Source organism: Rhinopithecus roxellana, chromosome 21, assembly GCF_007565055.1.
Source record: "Rhinopithecus roxellana isolate Shanxi Qingling chromosome 21, ASM756505v1, whole genome shotgun sequence".
NCBI lineage: Eukaryota > Metazoa > Chordata > Mammalia > Primates > Cercopithecidae > Rhinopithecus > Rhinopithecus roxellana.
Window position 1 is genome coordinate 50,943,860 of NC_044569.1, and position 27,964 is coordinate 50,971,823.

The 27,964-nt window shown below is 41.8% G+C and overlaps 1 protein-coding gene across 5 annotated transcripts in view; it reads right to left on the reverse strand.

The window, feature by feature from the left end:
* The window catches only part of KATNAL2 (katanin catalytic subunit A1 like 2), a 59,300-nt gene extending 35,764 nt beyond the window's left edge, over positions 1-23,536 (reverse strand). The window contains exons 1-8 of one of the 5 annotated variants that reach the window (XM_030925933.1): positions 23,471-23,536; positions 14,238-14,404; positions 12,835-12,874; positions 8,603-8,720; positions 7,312-7,410; positions 3,924-4,022; positions 3,633-3,710; positions 3-101 (exon numbers count right to left, since the gene is read on the reverse strand). In XM_030925933.1, the coding sequence (XP_030781793.1) occupies positions 3-101; positions 3,633-3,710; positions 3,924-4,022; positions 7,312-7,410; positions 8,603-8,720; positions 12,835-12,874; positions 14,238-14,404; positions 23,471-23,535 (765 nt within the window). In that variant the 5' untranslated portion in view covers position 23,536. Of the gene's footprint in view, positions 1-2; positions 102-3,632; positions 3,711-3,923; positions 4,023-7,311; positions 7,411-8,602; positions 8,721-12,834; positions 12,878-14,237; positions 14,405-23,470 lie in introns of all 5 variants that reach the window. The other 4 variants (XM_010353542.2, XM_030925934.1, XR_004055682.1 and 1 more) reach the window with 4 other exon arrangements.
* Between the last annotated feature and the right edge of the window lie 4,428 nt (positions 23,537-27,964).

Genomic DNA, 27,964 nt, shown 5'->3' on the forward strand with positions numbered 1-27,964 from the left:
ACCCTTATAGGATACACAACAGCTTCTTTGACTAACTGCTTGGCTGCATCAAGTCCAATAATGTCATTCCACTTTATGTTTGGATTATGGAGATAAATGTCCTGCAATGCACATTTGATCATTTTGTTAAAACTGATGTTGTCCTCTACAGCTGTAATAAACTTGGGAGCAGCAGAATACTTGACTTACAATAGGATATAAAGTGCTGGTGATAAAAGCTCTTCATATTTTATACACACACACACGCACACACACACATATATACATTGTAATTTTGGGTTAGTTCACCAAAGGCATGCCATGAAAATATTCAATGATTTTCCCTGAAGAAGACATTGATAACACAGTATGGTACTTTTCAGGGAGAAAAAAAAATATCCTAACAATGGACTCTACCTGTTTTCTGTCAATAGCAAACCATACCGATTTATAATCATAATTAAAGAAGCTACAGAATATGCCTTCAACTTACATTAGGTTTTACTGTGCAACATAGTTCCTAGCCAGTGCCTGGCCTTGTTCTTGTTCCTTGATCTCGCAAACACTTTCTTAATTTATTGCATAAAAGAGATAATGCTCCTCTGAAACCAATTTCTCTTTTTTCCCTAGTGATCATTCCCTACTTCCAGTAGGAGCAATTGCTTCTACAAAATTCAAGGAAGCCAACAACTGGGTGAAACTGCAGTTTTTCCCCTCTTATAGTAGAGCCCTGTAGCAACCATCTAGGGTAATCAATTAAGGTGGCTTTTACTGATAACTAATTTACAGTTTCCAAACTTCAATTTCACCAGACGCCTCGGAGCAGTCACTAAGGGGCCTTTCTCAGTAGGAGCTGTTTCAGGCAAACTGAATATCTAGAGTGTTTCATCAAGAAAAGCCCGAAAAACCTTCTTTCCAAAGTCATTCTGAGTGACTACAGAAAAAATCTGAATCTATTCTTATATTTATATAATTTTTAATAAGTAATATGTGCACATGGTCCAAAAATACAAATACATTTTTTAAATGCTGGTGAGATGTTTGTGCCTACTCCGGCTCCCCACCCATCCAGTTCCCTCCACTATAGGAAGTTCATTTTTATTTTTAAGTTTTCTTCAAACAGGGTCTCGTTCTGTAGCCCAGGCTGGAGGGCAGTGGCATGATCACCACTCACTGCAGCCTCAACCTACTGGGCTCGAGTAATCCTCGCACCTCAGCCTCAACACAACAGCTTCTTTGACTAACTGCTTGGCTGCATCAAGTCCAATAATGTCATTCCACTTTATGTTTGGATTATGGAGATAATCCAAACTTCCACTTTTTCCCTTAGCGATCTCCTATCTTCTTTCCTAACACTTTCCCCATCCCTCCCTCCTTCATGCTCTCAAAGTGCACCTTGCCCCTGGGATGAGAAACTCTTGAGGGCAAGGACTAGTGATCCTTCTGCCTCAGCCTCCCAAAGTGTTACAGGAGATTACAGGTGTGCTCACCCAGGTGTGAGCACCCAGCCAACTTTCACTTTTATTAGAGAAATTTCCTGTTTGTTTGTTTGTTTGTTTGTTTGTTTGTTTTTTCTGAGATGGATTCTCACTCTGTCATCCAGGCTACAGTGCAGCAACCTCTGCCTCCCAGGTTCAAGCAATTCTGATGCCTCAGCCTCCCAGGTAGCTAGGACTACCAGCATGTGCCACCATGCCCAGCTAATGTTCTGTATTTTCAGTAGAGATGGGTTTTTACCATGTTGGCCAGGCTGGTCTCAAACTCCTGACCTCAAGTGATCTACCCGCCTCAGTCTCCCAAAGTGCTAGGATTATAGGTGCCAGCTACTGCACCTTGTCTAGAGAAAGTATTTATACAAGTGCTTTGGTCATGCATGATATATATAATCCATTATTGGATGGAATGATAGTGAAAGGACTCAGTCTTCCTTACTCTGTCTTTAGAGCCTGGATCTACATGCAGACCCACCAGCCATTCACATTCTTATTACTGTCCTTTCTTAGGGAAATCTTGGGACACAAGGAAAATTCATTTACCTAGGTATTCAAGGCATCCACAGATAACAGCAGTATTTCTTCCCCTCTTCTAGAGTTGAGTTCCACAAGGTAATGTTTAATTTCCCAACTGACAGTTTCTCCTCATATCAATCCAAAGTTATCAGTCAGAATTCAGCAGGACTACCTCATGAGGTGGTGAGTTCTCTGTCACTGTAAGCATTCAGGCAGGAGCAGGGTTTCTACCTCCCATGCTACTATAGAAAGGATTCCAGATGGAATCATCTCAGGCCACTTCCACTCTATAGTTCTATCCTCAGAGTCATGTTACCCTTTTGCAAAAATGGTAATGAGACTATTAATTTGGGGTTATTGCAGCCTGGCTCAGTCCCTCATCCCCTCTCACTGGTAAAAACCTCATAGATGGTCTCCCCACCTCCTTTGCTTTGCTATTCGTTTGCCTCCCTGTCATAGAACAAGCCATCCACAAGCACATGGGATGATCCCATCCTCTGATGGATGCCTTTCTAACGTCCCCTCTTCCGTACGCATGTTGTCAGCCCTGGGTACTATTCACCGCACCCTTCCTCAGGAGCCCTGCCTCTCTCTACCGGTTCCCCACCACTCCCTGCTTCTTAGGTGGCCCATGGGAAATGTGCACACCTGCAATTTCTCATGGATTGCCTATGCCCAGAATAGCTCCTAGCCTCCCTCTTTCACTTTTTCCCTTAGCGATTTCCTATCTTCTTTCCTAACACTTTCCCCACCCCTCCCTCCTTCATGCTCTCAAAGTGCACCTTGCCCTGGGATGAGAAACTCGTGAGGGCAACGACTGTGCTCTGACTCATTCACCTTTGTGTCTCCAGCCCGCAGCACATACCTGACACATAAGAGGCGTACAGGAAACAACTGCTGAGCTGAACGGAGACAGCTCAGGAGCCCTTAGCTTTTCAGAGGAGCTGTGAATTTTGGGGATCATTTTATACACTCCTCTGAGCCTGCCTAGGTTTCAGTCTTGAATTAAATATGAAGCATTAGAAATGAGAAAAATATCCTGTAACTCAGGGGTCTATTTTATTTTCTAGGAACTTGCCCAGTGTCACACAGCTAGCAAGAGAAGGATCTAGAAATCAAAGGCAGGTCGGTTAATTCCAAAGCCTATTCTTCACTGCCTTCTGCTTCCATAGTGCAAGCTGGAAAAGTCCGTAGTCTGGATGGTAAAGTCTTTCCTGCTAATTGTGTTTTTCATGGAGATTTTCAATGATGATATCATCAGACTTCTGACATCTCTATTTCTGGGCTCTGACTTTTTAAACCAGATGCAGACATACTTTTTTCTTCTTTAAGAGGCTTTCTTTCCTTGACGCTTGGCTCTGCTATTAAACCTTTCACCTGTCCCTTCATTCCTAAGTCTTTTTCTCTCTCGGTTTTCTTGGCCTCTATCATGAGATGGTGGGCTTTTTATATTGTAATTTTATGATTCTATAATTTATTTATCATGCATTATTGTGCCTCTAAACAATATGAGTGCCTTCGCAAGTGGGGGCACCTTATAAATAAATGATCATATTTATTGTTATTAATAAAATAAGCAACCCACAAAGCTCCAGAAGCCCCAGCCCGCCTCCGTAAATTTGTGAATTGAATATCAGATCTTACCCGGCTCACCACCGCTGCCAATTCTCGCATCTCACTGTTCATGCCAATAAATGCACTCAGAGGTTTCAGCAGTCGTTCCTGATGAGAGGAGTGGAAAGGCTCACATCACAATATTGCTTCACAATTTAGGAAGAAACCCCGGGCACGCACAGGTCTCGGTGAAACAAACGATGGCAGGTGGCTACAGCCTTTGACTTGATCTCAAGGTTTCACTGTACTCAAAATTATATTTCCAGAGTTCATCTGGATGTTGGCAATTTGAGAGATGAATGTCACATCTTTGCCACTTACTGAGGGGTCTGGATTATGGTCGAAGGTGTTCAAGGCAAGTTCACTGGTCGCTCCCTTGATGGCATCTGTGAGCAGCCCTCGGAAGTCAATGATTTGGCCCTGCAGGGGAGGAAAGGTTGTTTATGCCATTAGAACATAAGAGAAGACTCTTCTTAATAACTCAGTTTCATTAAACCAAGACACATTTATATACCCTGGTATTAGGGCAAACTTCAAGTTAAGCTTTAAAAAGAACCAGCACTAGTATTAAACATGATGATTTCCTCAAGTTGGAGCACCTTAAAAAATTGTGAGTACATTTTCCAGAATGAAGTGGATTTGAATAAAAATTCATGAGTATTTCTCAGTTCCTGACACAGAACATCTGCTTCCTTCCTTATGTGTTAACTTCCCCTGTATGGTCTTATCCTTTTAAAATATTACACACGCAGAAACAACTCATTGGCACAACAGTAATAAGAGTTCCTGTCTATGGATTGTGATACACGTTCACCACTCAATAGAGTGCTGTACAAAATAAGTGTGCAAGGTTCTTTGTGAGAACTATTTCTTTTTTGTTATTTTTGTATATAATTTGTATAAATTTATTGGGTATAAGTGGAATTAATTTAATTTCCACCAACAATGTATGGGTTCCCTTTTCTCCATATCCTGTGAGGATTATTTCTAATCCTTTTTTTTTTTTTTCCTTTAAGAGACAGATAGGATCTCACTCCGCCATGCAGTGGCATACTCAGAGCTCACTGCAGCCTTAAACTTCTGGGCTCAAGGGATCCTCCCACCTCAGCTTCCCGAAGAGCTGGGGCTACAGGTGTGCGCCACTACTCTTGGCTAATTTTTAATTATTATTATTATTTTTTTTTTGTAGAAATGGGGTCCTGTTATGTTGCCCAGGCTGGTTTCCAACTCCTGACCTCAAGTTATCCTCCCACCTTAGCCTCCCAAAGGGCTGGGATTACAGGTGTGAGCCAGCATACCCAGCCTATTTCTAATTCTTACAACACTTCTGTTAGTCAGGAGTGACATCCTGGCTTCATAGATGTGGGAGTAAGTCCAGAGAGGTTAAGTGATTTACCCAGAGCCACACAGCTAATAAATGGCTTAAGGCCAGGATTTAAACTCAATCTGTCTCCCAAACCACGATCCTTCCAATATCACCTTGTCCCCCCTAGAGGTAGGAAGGAAAAAGCAAGGATGCACCAAAAAATAAAATAATAATAGTAGTTAACATTTATGGAGTGTTTATTATGTGCTAGGCACTGCGCCAAGTCTCTCCTTTCATCATGAGACTTACAGTGGGCACTGTGATTATTTCCATCTTATAGCTGAGAGAAATGAGGTTTGGAGAGATTATAAAACAATTTGCCCAAAGTTACACAGTGGGGGAGCATCTGAGCCGGGTTTTGAATCTAGACAGGCTGACTCTGAAGCTTATGCCCTCAAGAACAACATACCTACTAAATTTGTAGGGAAAGTGTCCTAAAGCTTGGATTCTGATACAGTAAGGATGTGTGCCCCCTCCAAATCTCATATTGAAATGTGATCCCCAGTGTTGCAGGTGGGCCTGGTGGGAGGTGTTTGGGTCATTGGGGAGGAACTCTCATGAAAGGCTTGGTGCTCTAACCACTGTAACTAGTGAGTTCTCGCTCTATTAGTTCACGAGGGACCTGGTTGTTTAAAAGAGCTGGTCATCTCCCTCCCTTCTTGTTCCCTCTCTTGCCATGTGACATGCCAGGTCCCCTTGCCTTCCGCCATGAGTAAAAGCTTCCTGAGGCCTCACCAGAAGCTGAGCAGATCCCAGTGCCGAATAGAACTATGAGTCAAATAAATCTCTCTTCTTTATAAACTACTCAGCCTCAGCTATTCCTTTATAGCAATGCAAAACAGACAAACACAGGTACTAACATGGAAATGACAGACCTGGAGTTTTCTGAGATTGGCCCCAGGCCATATACCCTCAGGCAACCTATGGACAAATGAAATGCTAGGGAGAAAGCCATCTATATTGTGCCCTGAGGACATTTCTGCTGGTAAGAGGATTTATAGTCAGACTACTTCAAAGGTTAAGTGCTGGGTTAAATGGTCCCTTCCTTGTGACCCAATCAAAAACATCCATTCATTTCAATGTTGCCACAAAATAGCTAGGCAAAGGTGACTGAAAACACAACAGAAGCAGTGAAAGTGAACAAGGAGATGTTTTTCCAAGGGAGGCGTTGATTCCCATGATATCATCTCCAGCAATTACCATGTAAGTGAGGCCCTTACAGAGAGTCAGTTCAGGCCAGTGAGGTCACTGCCCTTCATTTTCAGGGAGATGCTCCAGTCACCCCTCCAAATTCACACACACAGAGTTCAGTTTTTCTAAGAGCTGGCCGGAACTAAGTCAGCACTCCAGAGGTTTGAGCACTTGGCTGAAGAAAGAAAGAAGAAGCTTAAAGAACTACAACCTTGGAGAGTATGACCAAGAGCAATATGGTGCTGTTCATTTCCAAATTACGTTTTAATATACCTTTTGACTACATCCACCCAATCTGGGTCTTTTCTGCTTAAGACGTTATTATTTAAAATCCAGACATGAGATTCATTATGAAAAAGGTAGAAATATCTATCAAGGACAAAATCAACCCTATATCAACTGAGGTTTCATGGTCCACATGAAATTACGTTTAGACCAGGAGCCATCCCTCCAAGGAGAAAGATGACACCACTAATCAAATGCCACTGACAGGGCAGAGCAGAATGAGTATGTGTTTCCAACTCACTAAATAATGCAGATGTCCTAGCGCTTTGGGACGTCCAGACAGGAGGATTGCTTGAGGCTAGAAGTTTGAAACCAGCCTGGGTAACATAGTGAGACCCCATCTCTAGACGAATTTTTAAAATTAGCTGGATGTTGTGGTGCATGCCTGTAGTACTAGCTACTTGGGAGGCTGAGGCAAGAGGATTCTTTGAGCCCAGGACTTCTAGGCTGCAGTAAGCCATGATTGCACCTTTGCACTCCAGCCTGGGTGACAGAGCAAGCCCTGTCTCTTAAAATAAAAAAATGATAAGAACGATGCAGGATGATCATGCCAATGTTTGTCATTGTTATTACAGAATTTTTAAGCTGATGGGAACACTAGAGACAATCTCTTCCAGGCCCCTCAATTTACAAATGTAGAAACTGAGTTCCTTAGAGATGGGGCAGTTCATGCCAGCCCATTCATTCAGAAAGGAAATTCCAAAGAAGAACCCATTTTCTAACCCTCTTCTCCATTTACCTCACAACCAGCCTTCAAAAATCACATCTTAACTTTCCTGTTTGACAAAAATAATGTTTTTTTGTTTTCATGTTTAAAAGGAAAAAGAAATTACCCCTTTCAGTGTTAGGTTTGTGAGTTTCACTTACTCTTTGTGGGTGGGCATTTTCCTCTCCACTGTCTTTACTGATTCTTGATATATTTAGGCCGAAGTTGGCACTCTCCAGGCGAGTGTTATTAACTACCTCCTGAAGAAAGAGAGACAAGGACACATTGGCTGTGAGCAGCCATGGAGAGATGCTGGCTGTACCTGCCCACTCCATCATGCAAAGTCCAATGCTGGAGAGCAATTCTGTAAATACGACGTGCACATGTAGTTTAGCCACTTCTGTGCAGACCAGGAAGATGAGTTAGCTGTCTGCCTGCACTATGTGGAAGGAGTTGTCCCTGGAAGACCGAGAAGATGCCAGGCCATGGGCCCCGAGCAGCTTTTCCAAATGGAGGAAACAGTTGTGCCTCAACCCATCCCCTTTTGCTGACTTGTCTTCTCTCCTGTGATCAGGGGTGTTTTTGGCCAGGAGTGACTGAGTTTGGAGATACAGCAGAGTCAACCAGCCTCCCATGGGACTTATCCTGCCCCACCTTCACCTCTCTTCCACCTGAATCAGGCTGTAGCGGCCAGAACTGTAGAGAGGGGGAGAGAATCCTTTTGACCAATCGGGTATTATGATTATTCCTTTCCATTATTTGACATTAATTTTTTAAATTCCTTTTCTCAGTTTCCATTGGTCCTCTTTCCTTTGAAACCTGGGATGTTTTGTCCTAAGAAGGTTCTGGACATGAGTCTCGTGAATCAGGAGCCATTTACTTCACTCACTTGCTGGGTTCTCTCCTTGCTGCCCTTCTTGGCCCCCAGAAAGTCCAGGGTGAAGGTCTGAGGTGAGGGCTGACCATGTGCGATTTGGAGAAGTCTAGTAGGAGACCTTCAGACCCAGCCACACCTGAAGTGTAGTGTAGGCTATGCCTGGCCTACACTTAGGAACCCAGCAATGTGCTCTGGGACAAGAAGACCTGCCATCTTGGTTAGCTCAGTTACCTCAGGTAACAGTTACCTCAGATGGGAAGATCAAGCTCCACAGCAACCAGGCCCTCCTGCTCTGACTGGGCCCTGGCCCCACCCTGGCCCATTGCCCAGCACCCAGAGGGGGGGAGACTTGGAGGAGAAAAAAGTCCTCCTGTTCCTGTTCAGAAACATTAGGAAATCCAGGGATTTGTCCATGGTTTGAGTCCAGTGTACTGGAAGAAAACCTACAATTCAATTAGATCACACAGCAATTTTAAAAGCGTAGGTCCTCAAAAAATAAATAAATGTGACTTTTTTCATAGGGCTATTTTTCAGCCAAGTGTGCTATTCACAAAGTCAAGCCAAGCCATCCTGACCTGATTAGGATGCTCCTTATTGAGAGATTTGGTGTCCCCTGTCTTCCCCACCGTGGTTTTGGACCAGGGCCTCTGCTGATTAATCTTGGGAAGATTTTGGCAACTGTCGTTCATCACCCTAAGGGAGGGAACAAAGACCTTGGAAGAAATTATTCTTGCCACTTAATTTGAGGTAGTTAAACAACTATTCTTAAGAATAGCACATTTAAGAAAGCTATTGAAAGATATGCAGGTGGCCACTATAGAGCCCTTCCACCTATGCGATCCACCCACCAGGTTCATCCTGGCCCTAACTCCTTCCAGGCTACTCACAGGGTTCTTCTAAGATCCCTTCCTGGAGCCCCTCAACTCACCCTCTTCATTTCCCTTTCACGCCACATAGCTTCGGCCCTTCTGCAAATAGCTTTAGTTTTTTTTTTTTTTTTTTTGAGACGGAGTCTCGCTCTGTCGCCCGGGCTGAAGTGCAGTGGCCGGATCTCAGCTCACTGCAAGCTCTGCCTCCCGGGTTCACGCCATTCTCCTGCCTCAGCCTCCCGAGTAGCTGGGACTACAGGCGCCCGCCACCTCGCCCGGCTCGATTTTTTGTATTTTTTAGTAGAGACGGGGTTTCACTGTGTTAGCCAGGAAGGTCTCGATCTCCTGACCTCGTGATCCGCCCGTCTCGGCCTCCCAAAGTGCTGGGATTACAGGCTTGAGCCACCGCGCCCGGCCGCTTTAGTTTTTAAGAACACATTGCTTTACAAGTATTTTCCCGTTGTTCCTTCCACCTTCCTTAAAAGCAGCATTAGACCAGGAGAAAGGTGTGTGAGAGAAAGGAGTCCTCCCATTCAAACTAAGAAACAGTAGGAAATTCAGGGATTGGCCCATGGTTTTAATCCAGTGCCCTGAATGTACCCTGTCTACTTAAAATACACCTCAGCATGTTATGAGTAATAAACATCAAAAGGGGATTATGGAAGGAAAACAAACTTCCTCTCATCAGTGTTGTCCCAGACCAATCATATTTGCCAAACAAATTTTCATCAACAATTGTTTACTTCAGACAAAACAAACTGATGGGGCTGGAAGTCAGAAGAGTAGCTAACTCTGATGGAGATGGGGAGAATTTGACTGAGAAGGGGCAAAGGTAGCTTGCCGGTGGCTGTAACTGTGGTCACAAGAGTATATTCATTTACTGTATACATAGTTATATATGTAGTATGACTGTATATATGTTATATAACCATAGAAAGATCAAATCACTTTTTTCACTACATTCTCATAATTAGATATAAAATTCAGTATTGGAATATCCATATGTTTCTGGAGAAGATGCCACCAGAGAGAGACAGGACTAGCTTTGGGGGCAGAACATGAACTCCGACATTGTTTCTTAGTTCTCCTAGCCCTTTTGTCGCTATATGTGAGATGTATTTGCAGAAGGTTCATTAGAAGCAAGTCTCTCCGTGTTCCGAATGATCTCAGAGAGCTGCTATTTCAACTTCCTTTCTTTATGGGGATAATAAATGTTCATGTCTAATATAAATGCACAGCTATTTAGCCAGTAAGACCACCCATGTCGACAATACCACCAATGTCCACATGGTGACACATCTGTGAGTGTGGGTCTCACTGGGGAGAGCGTCATGAGAGGTGGACACTAACAGTTCTTGGGGGTTCTTTTTCTATCTTTAAACTAGGAATAAGAATGTCTTTCTCCGCCCTTTTGCTGGCACAAAAATGAAATAACTATGAAATGAAAACCAAGCATTTCACAAATGCAAACTTATATTAATAGTGTTGACTTAAAAGAAGTTATTTATATGTGTGTGTGGAAGTGTATGTGTGTGTTTATGTATTTGTGTGTGTGTGTGTGTCTGTATTTAAACTTGCCTCACCATCCTTGTGGAGCTGGCAGGAAACAGGGACTCTATTTTCCCACTTTGATTTCCCATTGGATGCAACTGATCCCCAAGGTCTGCTTTAACACGACCAAAATACAAGAGCACTAATGTACAAAGCAATACAATTCATTTTCAATCGGCTCTGAGGATTGTCAAATTCCTCTGAACATGGAACCAAATTCACTCTGCTTTGACTTTAACCATTAGTCCTAGGTGCACCCTGTGGCATTCGGCAGAAAAGGCCCAATCGCCCTTTGGAGGGTGAACTGAAGCCTGTTCCTGCAATGTTCTAAGGAGCCCCCCTCCACCAACCCTCTGTTCAAACTCAACATTTCCAGTTGCTCCAGTCATTCCTAAAGTTACCTGGCTCCAAGATTCTTCCTCAAACTGGTCACCTTCCAGAATAGTGTGACCTCCTACTTTTTGGACACTGTATTTCTATTGATGGGGCTGGGACCATAGTAGCACTCATGTCTCACTGTTGGCCCACTAGGTAAACTGAGATTTCCAGCTCTCTGATTTTATAATGGAGGAGCTATTTGTTGTAACTCTTGTTACAGCTTAAACCTTATTTTATTAAATTTCATCTTGTTACTTTGAACCCATCTCCAGAATTGCCAAGACCTTTTGGGATCCCAGTTCTGTCATCCATCACGTTAGATAACCTTTTCTCCTTTGGTTCATCAGCAAGTCTTTAAGCGGGGATTATAAATCTTTTCCAAGATTAGAAAAAGACACTTTGATTTGCTAATAGCCAGTCTCATGACATGTCTCACTTCAGTAACTATATTTGAGTATAAAATTGTCCACAGAAACATCATTCATTAATTTCCTAGTTATTCCTCCTGATTCTAACCATTTGCTATTCAATCTTTACGCTTGCCACATACAAATGTCTACTCAGAGAGGAGCTGAGGAGCCCCCACGCTGTCAAATGTGCCACTGTGCTCCATCCCTAAAGGGAACAAAGAAAGCACTCTGACACCATTCACTCACAGAGCATTTGCCAGGGAAGAATGCTGAGAAGGTTCCAGAAAGATAATCAGAATCCAAAAGCCTTCTGAAGCTGGCCACAAACGCTCCTCACAATTTCTATGCATAAGCAGTTACCATTTATTACCAGAGTCTGACTAGCTTTGTGGAAACTATAAATAAAAGAATAACACTTTTGTCAAAGCAATAAAACTCCTCCTACAGAATAGCACAAAGTAAAGGTAGCCCGAGGCCGATTATTATGATGGGTCGGATCGTGGAGCGTGCGTGGACTCCACGGTCATTTTTGTAAGCTGTGCCCACCAGCCCTGTGAGGTGTCCTAGGCCCTTCCTTCTGAGGCCGGAACAAGGGAACTGGAGTCGCAGGGTCAGGGAATGTAGTGGGGGCATAACAGAATCCATATCTCTTGAGGGCCTAATAAGTTGCATGTGATTACAATCTAACTTTTCTTTTTCCAAGAGCATTTTAAGATTTTAAACACTTTGTTCACTGCCTGGATGGCTGCGTCTTCCCATGAGGTTTAGGCTCTACTGTAATAGCAACAGCCCACAGGTCGTGATGCCCCACAGCTGGCCCTCACTGGCAGCTGGCAGCAGCACCCTTGATCCCCTGGGTATTTCTGAACAGCCCTGACAGAGGAGGGGTCTGTGGGAGTGGGGAGAGAGGAATGGGAAGGACACTGACAAGAGTAGGGGGCCTTGTGAGAGAAAGTGTGTACCCAGAAAGGTCCAGAGACAGAGGGGCTCCCATCAGAGGCTACAAGTCCCAGATGAGATTTGGACTTGAGAAGCTGGAGAAAGGAATGCAAGATAAGCTGTGGACAGCGGGGGGAAAGCAAGAGAAGAATGGGTTCCCGCGGGCCAGGACTGGCGAAAGCAGAAGCGTGAGGTACCTCCTGGCTCATTGTTGATCTTCAGACGGGTGAGGACATCTGATCTGGGAGTGCTTGAAATTAACTAAATGATGAAAAGAGGGAAAATAATATTTCTTGGGTGCTCACTGTGTGCCAGGAACTCACTATGTGTCTGAGACTTGCTCCATGCTTGTAAATAGCAGAGCCAGGAGTTGAACCTGGGTCTTTTAACCTCTGAGGTTCAGACTTTTCATATCACATGGCCTGGAAAGACAGAGCATCATGGGATGCTGTTATTTACAGTAAAACCAGGAGAGTAGACAGACATTGGCCCAAATCTGGAGCAGCTATAATGAGAGAAGTCCTGGGCTGGGCCAGGTCACGTGACTGCAGTCAGTATTGCTGGGAGACAGTCATGGAGCTGTGCTGGCAAAGCTTCTGGAAAGGGATCCCACAAGCTCCTCAAGCCAAGTTGATTAAGATGAATTACCATTCACTTTACCTTCTGGTCTTCCCTCCACTTCTTTGTGGTAAATTATTTTCTGCTGTGACAAAACAGACATTGGGAGGGAAAGAAAATAATTTTAAGAGTGACAAAGTGATTTTTTCAGGTATGTTTCCCCTTTTTGCATTGTTCTTAAAATTTGTGCTATAACCTTTTGGAATCTAGAGACTTTAAGCTATTCTCATCTAGAGAGAACTGAAATTACCAGCGAAGAGAAAGAGGCCCGAGCTTCTCCAGCATCTCCTCACCGAGAAAGATTGCAAAGGGCTCAGATATTAAACGTGTCAGAGACTACGGACCTGGTGGCAACTCCAATATAGGCTAGCTTTACAGCTACCATTTCGTTATGCTTTCATAAACTTGACACCATTTTGCTGTGTTACACACCATTTTGCTGTGTTACATGGGACACCAGGTTGATTGCACGAATCTGGCAGGGAAGACTTAAGTCATGCTCTGCAAGTTAAAATAAAAATAATGTGTCCAATATCATAGGAGAATTAGGGTATCATGCTAGATGGGAACTAGCCAGCTGGAAGTGAGATCACGTCCCTAACAGTGCTGATCACCCTGTAGTTAGGAGTGTGGGCTGTCTCTTCAAGACCCATATCTAACCACCTGCCAAGGAAGTCAAGCTCTGAATACTGCATTGGAAGGGAGCTCAGATAAAATACCTCTTTGACTTTTTCTAGCTCTGATATCTGGCCCTGGCTATTTTAAACTGATGTTCCTCTTGGTTTCCCGGTCCCTACATGAAATGTTAAAGTCTGTGGCTTAACAAGTGCCTTGTAAACAGGACAATGATCTCCCTTGGTTTATAATTACTTCCCCCACTTACAGACTTCTCAGTCAATGTTACTACAAAGCACAGGGCCCCCACTTTAGATCTTTCCTCCAGCCAGCCTTGTTGACTGCTAACCTATACTGGGTTTTTGCATTATATTGATTATTATCTGGATTGATGGCTTTCAAAAGCTTTTCATTATCTATACATGAGCTATTAGCTTCCCCAATATTCATTTTCGTAGTTATTTTCAAGACAGATAATAGGTCTCCTAACAACAAAAAAAGTCTTCTGTCATTTTTCCTCTTCCAACAGCTCTTTTCATCTCTAAAGAAATTAATGTTAATCATCTGAAAAGTATCTATGATACACTGGGGTTTTGCTTTCATTGCCTGAAAATACATTTTTCTCAAATGCCAACATGACTAAAGGGAGGTCAATGTCCAGATAATCATATTTCAGTTGTCTGTGCTGGACATGAGAATGGCTATACAATCCTCCTGGCCTACTCTTTTGGTTCAAGGTGAGGGTCTCCATCTATCTGGGAATATGATGAGAAAGATACACTCATCTTACAGATGAGATAAAGCCTTATCTCTAGAAAATAGCCATGTACCTGTGTCTGATGACTTTTTGACAATTTTGGGGTATTTCTGAAATTTTACAAAATAGTAACTCTCATATTCCTTCAAAATAGTTTCAAGATCAATGTTGTCACAAACTTCAAAGCGTCGCAACCCCAGTTTAGTTTCTTGCTCCAAAGCATTTGCTGTATCGATATATCTGGCAGTTTCACAGAAGAAAAAGAAGAAATTAACTGAGATGAAAAGAATAATGGCTAACAGGCATTACAAGTCTAAAGGGATGCAATACAAAAAGTAAGCCTATATATGGCACGTTAGATGAAAACTAGTATGTGCATAGGAGGTTTGCCTATACAGAGCCCCATATTTGTTAAGTATATTTAACTATTATCTTTCAAAGCAGTTGCCTTTGAAAGTTACATTCTTGTTCTGGTGATGTCACCATTGTTCAGGATGTTTTTGGAAGTGCTTAAAAGTCAAATAAGTAAATCAACCAAAAAATATCTTGTGATTTGTCTTTACTCATTTGCAGCCTAAAATGGGTATTTGTCCAAACTTGATTACCTCTCTATTCACAGATATTCCTTTTAGGTAACATTTGGCGAAATGATAAAACCCAAATTCAACCCAAATTTGCCATCATTGAAGTAATTCAAATGAACAGGTCTTGAGCACTGAAGGAAATTCCAAAGATCTACCAATCAAGATCATCAAAGAACTTTCATTTAAGATAACATCCACTTTGAATGTATTATTTGTTTCTGGTAATTTTTTAATCAGTCACACATTTCACTTCAGGGTGTTTCTGTATAAAAGTTGCATTGGGAGTTATACCTGATATAAATGACGAATTGATGGGTGCTGACGAGTTGATGGGTACAGCACACCAACATGGCACAAGTATACATATGTAACAAACCTGCATGTTATGCACATGTACCCTAGAACTTAAAGTATAAAAAAAAAAAAAAAAAGTAGCACCTTGACCTTGGTTCCTCACTGTCATTTTTAACTTGTTCAGTTGTAAAGCTGTCCAATTTAAGTGGCCTTAGCACTAGAAGCAAGGGCTGTGTCTCAAAATCCTCTGAAAGAAGAAAGACTCTGCAGGTCTTAAATTTTAGTTCTTAACTTCTTTTAAAACCAACAATTTTCTCCTGAAAAGTGTGCACATGTGCAAATTAGCATATAATTTCAAGAGCTCATCCAAGGACCCCAGATTCAGATTTCTGCTGCAGGTTGGAGTTCTTTTTGTTTCATTTGAATCTAGATCCAGGAAAGTAGAAAGAGAAAACTTTCTTTTTTATTAGCCCTCCTCTCTCTCTCTCTCTCTCTCTCTCTCTCTCTCTCTCTCTGTCTGTCTCTCTCTCTCTCTTTCTTTCAGACAAGGTCTCCTTATGTTGCCCAGGCTGGTCTCAAATGCCTGGCCTCAAGCGATTCCCTTCTTGGCCTCCCAAAGTGTTGGGATTACAAATGTGAGCCACTATGCCTAGCCTGAACTTTCTTAAAAGAGGTTGCCATGATTATTTTCAATGACCTTGAAATGTATGTATCTCTCCTAAGCTAATTTTAAAGAAGCTGCAAACCACAGTCAGTTGACTCTAGTCAATCAGCTTCTATACTTTTTCATGTCTCACCATGCTTCTATACTATGTCTTAATCCTCATTTGACAGAGAGAAAAACTAAATCAGTTTTTTATTAATAACTTTAGTATGGAGTAATACATATTCACTTAAGAAAAAACTAGAAAATACTGGTAAATCAAAAGAAAATTCTGCCCCTCAGAGAAAGTGACTAACATTTCCTCTGTTTTTACGAACTTTTTTTAACTTTTTTTTTTCTTTTTAGAGACAGGGCCTTGTTCTGTCACCTAAGCTGGAGTGCAGTGGCACAATCTTGGCTCACTGCAGCCTGGAACTCCTGGGCTCAAGCAATACTCCCACCTCAGCCTTTTGAGTACCTTGGACTACAGGCATGCACCGCCACGCCCAGCTATTAATTTTATTTTATTTTATTTTATTGTAGAGACAGGGTCTTGCCATACTGCCCAGGCTGGTCTCGAACTTCTGGTCTCAAGTGATTCTCCCTCTTGTCTTCCCAAAGTGCTGGGATTACAGGCCTGAGCCACTGCACCTGGCCCAAACTTTTAAAATGACTAAATACATACATATACTTATACATATGCACTTCTAAAACAAAAACAAAAAGAGAGAAAGGGAGATAAAGGAAGGATGGAAAGAAAGAAGGTGGAAGATGGAAACATGTACTATAGATGGCTTGTAATCTTTACTGACATAACATTATATACTGAACTCTTTCCAATACCATAGAGTCTTAGCTTGAACAAAAATTACAAGAATAAATGATGGCAGGCCCCATGTTTCCTAAACTAATTGGTCAGAAGAACAAAACTGCCTGTGTTTTCCTGTTGCACTGAGCTTGAATGAGGTTTGAATTTGATGTGGTTGGCAGGAGGAGCCACTAGAGATTCTTAACCAACAGAATGACAGGACAGGACTTTAAGAAGAGTAGTGTTCAGCAAGTAGTGTGCAATAACTGGACCGTAATAACAAGACACAAGAGAGAAACGTGGAGGCTACTAAAATTACCTAAGCCTGAGAAGATGGATATGGAGGACTATTAATAGAAGAACCAGAATCCATGACCCTCCATTGTCTGCTGTCACCAATTCTCACTCATGGGCATTCAAACTCTGGCCTTCCTGTTTACTTAATTGTTCCACTTAGGCTGTGCCCCTTCGTCCTCTGTGCCTCTGCCAGGAATGGCCTTACCATCACATCGGTCTATTCATATTCTATACACCTTTTAAGTCCAGCTCACATCACCCTCTCTACAAATCTTTCCCTGATTGTTTATTTTAATCCACAGTAATCTATCCTCTTTGCTGAATTTGTAGGACTTCATTAGATCTCTTTTACTGATGCTCATATGTCCTTAAAATTATCTATAGTTCATTTTCATTTTGATAATCCACTCATTTGTCCCTTTTCCAGCAGGTTTCGGGAAAATGATCAATTCTAGTAGAACTTTCATTGATTCACGATACAAAGAGCCACCTCGTGGCAGAAAGGAAAAATGCATGCTTTGTAAGCAGCAAACTCTTGGCCTTAACAACTACATCTGACTTTTATTTTTGTCTTTTTGTTTTTACAGTTCTTCTTTCTGATACAATTTGTGGAACAAAAAATACATTGTAAGAAAAAATCAGGGATTATTTGTGAAAATGGCTTTGTCTTGGTTTCTAATTATTCTACCCGTCTACATTCTAGTAAGTTCCTCAATAGCTATGCAAATAACATTTACTGAGATTCTGTTACTATGTTCACAGTGCTGGGGCCTGGCATGGTGAGTTTAAGTTTTATAAGAGTCAGCCAATCTCAGAAGATAGCGTTCTCAAAGTTATCTGTGGAAAACTAGTCTCTAAAGATGATCTGAGGGGAAAAAAAAAGAGTTTCTTAGGCCAGGCATAGTGATTCACTCCAGTAATCTCAGCGCTCTAGAAGCCAAGGCAGGTGGATCAGTTGAGCCCAGGAGTTCCAGACTAGCCTGGGCAACATGGCTAAATCTCATCTCTACCAAAAAAACAAAACAAAACAACAAAACAAAAAGTAGCCATGGTGGTACGCCTGCAGTCCAGCTAACTGGGAGGCTGAGGTGGGAGGATTGTGTGAGACCACAAGTTCAAGACCAGCTGTCTACATAGTGAGATTTCATCTCTACCATAAATAAATAAATAAACTGAGTGTGGTGGCACACACCTGTAGTTTCAGCTACACAGGAGGTTGAAGTGAGAGGATCACTTGAACCCAGGAATTTGAGGCTGCAGTGAGCCATGACTGGGCAACTGTACTCCAGCCTGGATGATAGGTGAGACACTGTCTCCAAAACAACCACCACCACCACCACCACCACAATAAGAAAACCCCGGAAAAACCTTGGCCAAATTGGTTTGCAAAACCTTGAATACTGTGACTTTAGTATGATATTCTCATTGCACATAGTAAATTAGATGGTCTGAGAAGTCCTGAAATAAGAGACCTTGCTTAGTTTAACCCAATATCTGCCAAGCGTACCTGACCACGAAACTCTTTCACTCCTATTAACATTCTGTGTAACTACCCTTCCAAGTGTTTCACACACTTAGAAAAGCACCTTGAAGTATTTTAACTCAGGGTTCTTTGGATAGAGCTGAGATTCCATCAAAAGATGATATAAAATGGGCCAAGCCCACATTCCACTTTTTTTTTTTTTTTTTTTTTTTTTTTTTTTGAGACGGAGTCTTGCTCTGTCGCCCAGGCTGGGGTGCAGTGGCCAGATCTCAGCTCACTGCAAGCTCCGCCTCCCGGGTTCACGCCATTCTCCTGCCTCAGCCTCCCGAGTAGCTGGGACTATAGGCGCCCACCACCTCACCCGGCTAGTTTTTTGTATTTTTTAGTAGAGACGGGGTTTCACCGTGTTAGCCAGGATGGTCTCGATCTCCTGACCTCGTGATCTGCCCGTCTCGGCCTCCCAAAGTGCTAGGATTACAGGCTTGAGCCACCGCGCCCGGCCTCCAGTTTCTTTAAGTCCTTTGCTGAACCAAGTTGGGTATTAAGAGAATAAAACCCAAATCCTATCAATAATAGAAGTATAAGTGTAATTGTCAGGCACGATTCTAAGCATGTTACATATTTAATCCTTGTAATAACGGCATCTACCTGATACTTAGCTATACCCCATTACTCCATTCTACAGATGAGGGAACTGAAGCACAAAGACAGTAAGTAATTTGTCCAAGATCACAGATTAGCAGAAAGAAGAGTAGGCACTTGAAAGAAAATAGTCTGGGCCGGGCGTGGTGGCTCATGCCTGTAATCCCAGCACTTTGGGAGGCCGAGGAGAGCGGATCACGAGGTCAGGAGATCGAGACCATCCTGGCTAACACGGTAAAACCCCATCTCTACTAAAAATACAAAAAAAATTAGCTGGGCGTGGTGGCGGGCGCCTGTAGTTTCAGCTACTCGGGAAGCTGAGGCAGGAAAATGGCCTGAACCCGGGAGGAGGAGCTTACAGTGAGCCAAGATCACGCCACTGCACTCCAGTCTGGGAGACAGAGTGAGACTCCGTCTCAAAAAGAAAAAAAAGAGCCGGGCGCGGTGGCTCAAGCCTGTAATCCCAGCACTTTGGGAGGCCGAGACGGGTGGATCACGAGGTCAGGAGATCGAGACCATCCTGGCTAATACGGTGAAACCCCGTCTCTACTAAAAAATACAAAAAACTAGCCGGGCGACGAGGCGGGCGCCTGTAGTCCCAGCTACTCGGGAGGCTGAGACAGGAGAATGGCGTGAACCCGGGAGGCGGAGCTTGCAGTGAGCTGAGAGCCGGCCACTGCACTCCAGCCTGGGCGGCAGAGCAAGACTCCGTCTCAAAAAAAAAAAAAAAAAAAAAAAAGAAAAGGAAAGAAAAGAAAATAGTCTGGCTCCCAATGGCTCCCAAGTCTATCTGCATATCCTGGAAGCCGTCCCTATGACAACAAGCCCCACAGCCCTGTCATAGATTGGACACTTGGCACTTTCTCGTATGCTACCCTTGGGGTTACTTTTCTTAAGTGCCCGTTGAATAGAGCAGAGCAGCCCACTACCCGCATGCAGACTGTCTGGCTTGTCAATTTCAGGAATGCTCTTATAGTCCAGATGGAGAAACAGAGGCACAGAAAAGATCAAAGTCAGCCCTGCCCTGCTCCGGGGCTCAATTCCACCCCACTGCTATGTGGAGATACAGAGTTTGAGCCTAAGTTGAGAAGTGACTGATGGCCTGCCTGTCTGCTAACCATGGGATGGGGGCACTCATTTCTCTAGTCTGGGAGTGGGTGGTGGGGATGTGGGAAGAATAAGCTATTTTCTCAATAAAATGTATCTCCCTAACACCAGAAAGAGAAGTGTCTGATAAAATCATGTGTTTCAAGGTGAGTAAAAAATGTTTTTGTGTTAAAGATGTTGCAATTCATTATATTTGCCATAAGAAAAAAGTCATTCTCAAAATTCTGATACTAAGGTGTGATGAGAAAGGCTACTTTTTGCAATTAAGCAGCTTACATGGTCAGTCAAGGGGAGAAAATAAATCAGATTACTCAGTAACAAAGTTTGTTCAAAGGTACAGTGTTATAATTGACTACCAAGTGTATATATCTGACTTTTTTTGAAAAGCAACCATTTATTAGAACCAATACAAGAGTATAAAAAGAGGGAAAAGAGGAGGGTAGAAGAGGAGGAGAGAATGAGGTCTTCATCAGATGTCAGTTATGGAAACACATAAATGCTTACTTTTAAACATTGACATTTAAAAGGTGAACATATATATAGACCAATTTTACTTTTTTAAAAAAATCAAAAGCAGACATGTTTGGCTGAAATAAAATCAAGAAACACAACCAAAACTCCCCCATAAAACTAAAAGTCCATAGAGAATTCAATTTCTCATTTCCATTCAGAAATCTAGCCACAACGTGATTTGTTTGCTACTCAGGATGGTACGGAGTGCTGAAAGAAACTACCAAATGCATATATCTGAAATTTTGGGGAAAAAAACCCAAAAAACAAGAATCCCAGATCCTTTAATGACACAAATGATTTTTAAAATGCTTAAGTACAGTTGCAGAGATTTCATTTTCTTTGAAAGACTTTAGGGGCACATGTTCTCAGGATCTCTTAAGGGCTGTGTCATCGAAATTAAAAAAAAAAAAAGACTTCAAAAGATCATGATTCTAGGTTGCATGTGGTGGCTCACACCTACAATCCTAGCAGTTTAGGAGGCTGAGGTGGATGGATCACCTGAGGTCAGGAGTTTGAGACCAGCCTGGCCAATATGGTGAAGCCACATCTCTACTAAAATTAATTAGTCAGGCATGGTGGCAGCCGCCTGTAATCCCAGCTACTCAGGAGGCTGAGGCAGGAGAATCACTTGAACTTGGGAGGCAGAGGTTGCAGTGAGCTGAGATCGTGCCACAGCAGTTCAGCCTGGGCAACAGAGCGAGACTCCGCCTCAAAAAAAAAAAAAAAAATTCATCATTCAAAACAAAACCTCAAAAAACATACCCCACCCACATTATGATTTTCTGATGTGATCCTCAAGCAAAAGTAAATCTTCAACATTGGAGCAGAAAAATAAGGACCCTGGAAGGCTTCTGGGTCAGGACAGGCCTGGAAAGTTCTCCCACTTAGACCCAGATGACCTCCTGACACAATCTTTGACTATTCTAAGCCTGAATTTCTTCAAGTATAAAATAGATACCCCAATATCTACTACAAAATGTGGAGAAAAATTCCTCAAAGTCTCTAAAATGGTCATCCCTTCTAGGGGGCAATAGGTTTATTGAAAGCAGTGGTTGCTGGCATGCGTAAGAGAAACAATGGGAACTCTCAGTTCCTTGTCAACTGCCTCCTGCCCTCCTCACTTTTTTCCTTTGTGCCTCTCCAGGACTAGGGTCACTGGAATCTCAAAACTGACTTTTAGTTCCAGTAGCTCCCTTATTTAATGGAGGAAAAGATGCTTATCAGACTTTCTGGGAAAATATCAAAATTGATTGGTTTTTCTTGCTCTAACTCCAGATTTCTCCATCTTGGCACTGTTGACATTCAAAGCCAGATAATTATTTGTTATAGGGGCTGTCCTGTGTGTCAGATGGCATTTGGCAGTATCCTTGGCCTCTACCCACTAGACGCCAGTGCGACAGCCAAAAAGAACTCTAAGCATTGCCAAATATCCCCCAAGGGACAAAATCACCCTGATTGAGAACCACTGCTCTAACTCAAAAGTTTTAAAGCCCTAATCTCAGTGACTGGGAGGTTGAGGGAGAGGATCACTTGAAGCCAGTAGTTCAAGACCAGCCTGAGCACCAGCAAGATCCTGTCTCTAAAAACAATTTAAATATTAGCTGGACATGGTGGCATGTGCCTGTAGTCCCAGCTACTCAGGAGGCTGAGGCGAGAGGATTCCTTGAGCCTAGGAGTTAGAGGTTGCAGTGAACTATGATCATGCAGCCCGGGCAACAGAGTGAGACCCTCATCTGTTTAAAAAAAAAAAAAAAAAAAAAAAAAAGTTTGTAAGCTCTTAGTCTGAAACCTACATGTTTTCTTCCTGACTGAAATTTGAAAAGAAAAGTGAATATAAAGTAGATAGTGCCCTTCAAACACTTTTGGAGCAGCTCTCTTCCTCTTATAACATCCAACACTGTAACTGCTTGTGTGTTTTTAATGAGGTAGGTGGCCAAACCCAAAAGTTTTTAAATTTCCTCACCCTGCCAGTTATAGAATGGGTATTGCGAGGAAGAAGAGAGTTGGGCTTAGGTTGTCCAAGTAAATGCAATACCTTTATTTTGAGGAAAGGCAAACTGATTAAGAAAGTTATCTTGTGTACATAGCCAGCAGTGAGACTACAGAAAAAACTCATTTCTGTCCTATCTTCAAATGTGTAGAGGAAAGGAAAAGTACTTTATGTACTGGATAGACCTGTTGAAAAAGTTTTCAATATCTAATGTGAAAAATATCTAAGTAAATGAGGCAATAAAAGCATACGTCTGAGGCCAGGGGCACTGGCTCACACCTGTAATCTCAGAACTTTGGGAGGCTGAGGTGGGCTGATCATTTGAGCTCAGAAATTCGAGACCAGCCTGGAAAACATGGTGAGACCCTGTCTCTACAAAAAATACAAAAATTAGCCAGGCATGATGGTGCACACCAGCAGTCCCAGCTACTGGGGAGGCTGGGAGCAGGGGGATGTGGTTAGAGGCTGCAGTGAGCCATGATTACACTCCAGCCTGGACAACAGAATGAAACCCTATTTCAAAAAAGAAAAAGTGTATGTCTGGGTTGCTGGGGCAGGAGGAGGAGTCAGTGGCACACAGGGGATTTTTAGGACAGCGAAACGATTCTGTATGGTACCATATTGGCAGATACATGGCCATTATGCATTTGTCAAAACTCACAGCACAATATAACGCAGAGTATGCCCTAATGTAAACTATGGACTTCAGTTAATAATGTATCGGCCTGTCAACTGTAATAATATACCACATCAATACAGATGTCACTGGGAGGGGAAACTGGAAAAGGGAAGGGGTGTACGGAACTCTGTACTTTCTGCTTGATTTTTTGTAAATATAGAACTGCTCAAAACAAGAAAGTGTATTGTATTTAAAAGTACGTATCTGGAAAAGTAGAGAGCAGAGAAAGAGGAAATATCTCTATAAATGTTTGGAATGTAACATACCCTTCTTGTGTTAAATAATGTGAAATCAAAATGAGAAGATTTTTTCGTCGTGCTTCTGTCCTCATCTCGCACTGTGAACAAAGAGGAAAATTTAGGTAGGATGACAACAAAAAATAACACTGCTCTTACAGCAATAAACCCTGGAAGGTAAATGTAACCTGTCAAAACCAAGCAGCATGACTTAAAGGCTGGAAAGCAGTTTGAAGTCTCTAAGGACATATAAAGTTGTTTTTCATCGTTATTTTCTTCTTACAGCTGCCTTCTCAATTGTAAACTTAAGGGACAATGATTTGAATTAGGATTGCTCTTTACCACTTGGACTTCTTCCTGCCGAGCCAATCGGCCTTTTATTGCTTATAATCGTGAGGAAACAAATGCACATCTACTACTATTGGGACCAGGTTAAAGAAAGTGATTAGAAAAAGATAATCAGCTGCGAGCCAGAAATCATCTGTGACAACACAGGCACTTACCTGCTACTATATCTCTAGTTCACTCAGAGCCCCACCCAGTCCCTGCCAAATGCAGAGATGAGTTCCCACAAACCATTCAGGGGTGACTGCACAGGCAAGCATTTAGAATAGCCACTGAGAATAGCAGAGGCCATAAAAGGACAACTCCTGTATAATAAGGTCTTTGCTCAAACTGGATGAATCCGTGCATTTATTCACAGTGTTAATGTGCTACATTTAGGAATCTGGTATCTCAAATTGCTCCGAAATGTATTCACAAAATAGTCATGTTCAGTAATACTTCCCTTATTTGAAAATAACTTATCTATCTTTATCTAAGGAGAATATAGATAAGAACTAGACAAAAGCCATAAAAGGTCTTTGTGTGGCCTAAATTATATCATAAAATCTATGGACAAACACTTATATTCATGACACATACAAACGCTTTTCAGTGGCTGGGTGTGGTGGCTCACACCTATAATCCCAGCAATCTGGGAGACCAAGGTGGACGGATCACTTGAGGTCAGGAATTCGAGACCAGCCTGGCCAACATGGTAAAACCCAATCTCTACAAAAAATACAAAAATTAGCCAGTGGTGGTGGCATGCACCTGTAATTCCAGCTACTCAAGAGGCTGAGGCATGAGAATCTCTTGAACCTGGAAGGCAGAGGTTGCAGTGAGCCAAGATCTTGCCACTGCATTCCAGGCTGGGTGACAGAGTGAGACTCTGTCTCAAAAAAAAAAAAACAAAAAACAAAAAACAGAAAAAAGAAAAACAAGCAAACCAAAAACCAAAAAATACTTTTCAGGCTTTCATGCAGAGCTTTCTAAAAATTAATGTTGTAATGAAATTAAAATATGCATATAATTACTTGAAAATCAAATAATACTAATTTTTTTTCTAAGATTGCTTTTTTATTGTGGTAAAATACACGTAATATAAAATTTACCTTTTTTTTTTTTTTTTTTTTTTTGAGATGGAGTCTCGCTCTGTAGCCCAGGCTGGAGTGCAGTGGCCGGATTTCAGCTCACTGCAAGCTCCGCCTCCCAGGTTCACGCCATTCTCCTGCCTCAGTCTCCCGAGTAGCTGGGACTACAGGCGCCCGCCACCTCGCCCGGCTAGTTTTTTGCATTTTTTAGTAGAGACGGGGTTTCACCGTGTTAGCCAGGATGGTCTCGATCTCCTGACCTCGTGATCCGCCCGTCTCGGCCTCCCAAAGTGCTGGGATTACAGGCTTGAGCCACCGCGCCCGGCCAAATTCGCCATTTTAACCATTTTTTTCTTTTAAAATTTTTTTTTGAGACAGGGTCTCACTCTGTGGCCCAGGCTGGAGTACAGTGGTGTGATCAGGGCTCATGGCAGCCCTGCCCTCCCCAGGCTCAGGTGATCCTTCTGCCTCAGCCTCCCCAGTAGCTGGGACTACAGGTGCACACTACCACTTAAATAAAACTAATCTGGCCGATTTCTATATTTTTTGTAGAGATGAGAGCCTCACAATGTTGGCCAAGCTGTTCTCAAACTCCTGGCCTCAAGCAATCTTCCTACTTTGGCCTTTCAAAGTGCTAGGATTACAGGCGTAGCCCATTTTAAAATTTATTTATATTTATTTATTTATTTATTTATTTATTTATTTATTTATTTATTTATTTATTTTTGAGAAGGAGTCTTGTTCTTGTCACCCACGTTGGAATGCAGTGGTGTGATCTCTGATCACTGCAAACTCTGCCTCCCAGATTCAAGCGATTCTCCTGCCTCAACCTCTTGAGTAGCTGGGATTACAGACGCCTACCACCATGCCTGGCTAATTTTTGTACTTTATTAGTAGAGACAGGGTTTCGCCATGTTGGCCACGCTGGTCTCAAACTCCTGACCTCAGGTGATCCACCCGCTGCAGCCTCCCAAAGTGCTGGAATTACAGGTGTGAACCACCGCACCTGGCCATCATTTTACCATTTTTAAGTGTACATTTCAGTGTCATTAAATACATTCGCATTGCTGTACAACCATCACCACCATCCATCTCCAGAAATTTTTCATCTTCCCCAATTGAAACTTCATTCGCATTAAAGAGTAACTCCATGTCTCCCCTACCCCCAGCCCCTGGCAACCACCTCTCTACTTTTTTGTCTGTGGCCCAGGATAGCTTTGAATGTGGCCCAACACAAATTTGTAAATTTTCTTAAAACATTATGAAGTTTTATTTTATTTTTTTTTTAGCTCATCAGCTATCCGTTAGTGTTAGTTTAGTTTACGTGTGGCCCAAGGGAATTCTTCTTCCACTGTGGCCCAGGGAATGCAAAAGTTTGGACACCCTTGCCCTAGAGGGAACAACCTTAATTATTTTAGCTGTTTCTTCTGATATGCACTTCCATGTTTCTAAATAATACATCAGTGTTCCATGATATGTGTGTTAGGCATTAACTATCCACTTCCTTTAAGACAGATGAGAACTAAGCTGTCTTACACCCTTTTCAAACTATCCTTCCCTACAATTGGATCAGTATTTGCTGATTACATTATTAGGACCATGTAAAAGTTGTTCACAGTGGAGCCAAAAATACCGTGATTACTTTTCCATTTCTGTACATTTTTTTGAAATGAATAACCACCCCATTTTTGTTAGGTTACTTTCCAACATACCTATTATTAATAATTAAAACACTAACACATCTCATATCACTTTCCATGCCATCAAATACATAGATTTTGTGTCCTTTCTACTCATTCACCTCTTGCTTCCCTCTTGGAGCCTCTGTCCTCCCCTTCTGCTCTAGAGAATGACTCTTAGACCTGCAATAGATGCTTTTTCTGGGATTTTCCTTTGACATTTTCTTGCATTGGATCCCCTAGAAACTGATTCTTTCTCTTCTGGTCCCTCTCTTGTTTTAATAGCACACATTCTCTTGAGTAAAGGTGTATGGGAGATAAATGGGAGAATTTGTATGCCTGAAAGTGTCTTTATTTTACTTTAAGCTTGACAGCCTGAAAAGGTATAACATTACCATTATGATTCCTGATCCTTTGCATGTAATATAATTTTTCTTCCCAGGAAACTTTTAGGATCCTATTTTTAAACCTAGGATTCTAAAATTACACAATTTCTTTGGTATGGATCATTTTCCATTCACTGCCTAGCCGTTGTCAAGCTAGAAATCCTCATATTCTCATTTTTTGAAAACTTCTTTATTATTTCTTTGGTAAATTATTTCCCTATGTTTTCTCTGGTTTAATTCTATGAATACCTATTAGTTGGATAGGAGATATCCTGAATAGATTTTTAAAGATTTTTTTCCCACAGTGTTCCATTCCTTTGTCTCTTTTGTTCTATATTCTGAGCAATTTCCTTGACCTTATTTTTTAGCAGAATTTATTTAGATAATAACATTTTTAATTTCCAGGAGCTTCTTCTTATTCTCTGATTCTTTCTTTTTTCATAGCATCTTATTCTTGTTTTTTAGAGCATTCTCTTATCTTACGATTTAAAGTCATAATGAAGAGGTTCACTTATGCTCAGTATTTGCAATGTAAGTAGGCAGGTAACCTATTTTATAAACATATCCATCCAAAAGAATTCAAATAGAAAGTTTTATTGCTTAAGATGATAATCCCTTATTCAGTGTGCTAGAAAACACAACAAATAAGGCAACCTGTGTTTCAAAATGTTTGTGAAGGGAGCATAGTAACTACCATTTGTTTGATAGATTTTGCTCTCTACCATTCAAAAGCTAGCTGTTGCTTTGAATTTAGTCTAAAATAAATAAAACTCAGTGCTCTCAGAAGTCCAAAAAAAAAGAGATTTAAAAATATAATCCTTGAACCTATAAAATAGATGACATAAAAAGTAGTGATTCAGAATGACATAAATAGTTGCAAAGGATGTATCTGATAAAGGACTGGTATCCAAAATACACAAACACAGAAAAACCCTCTTAAAACTCAACACTAAAAAAAAATCCACTTAAAAACAGGCAAAACACATGAACTGACACTTCACAGAAGAAGATATACAGATGGTAACCAAGCATATGGAAAGATAA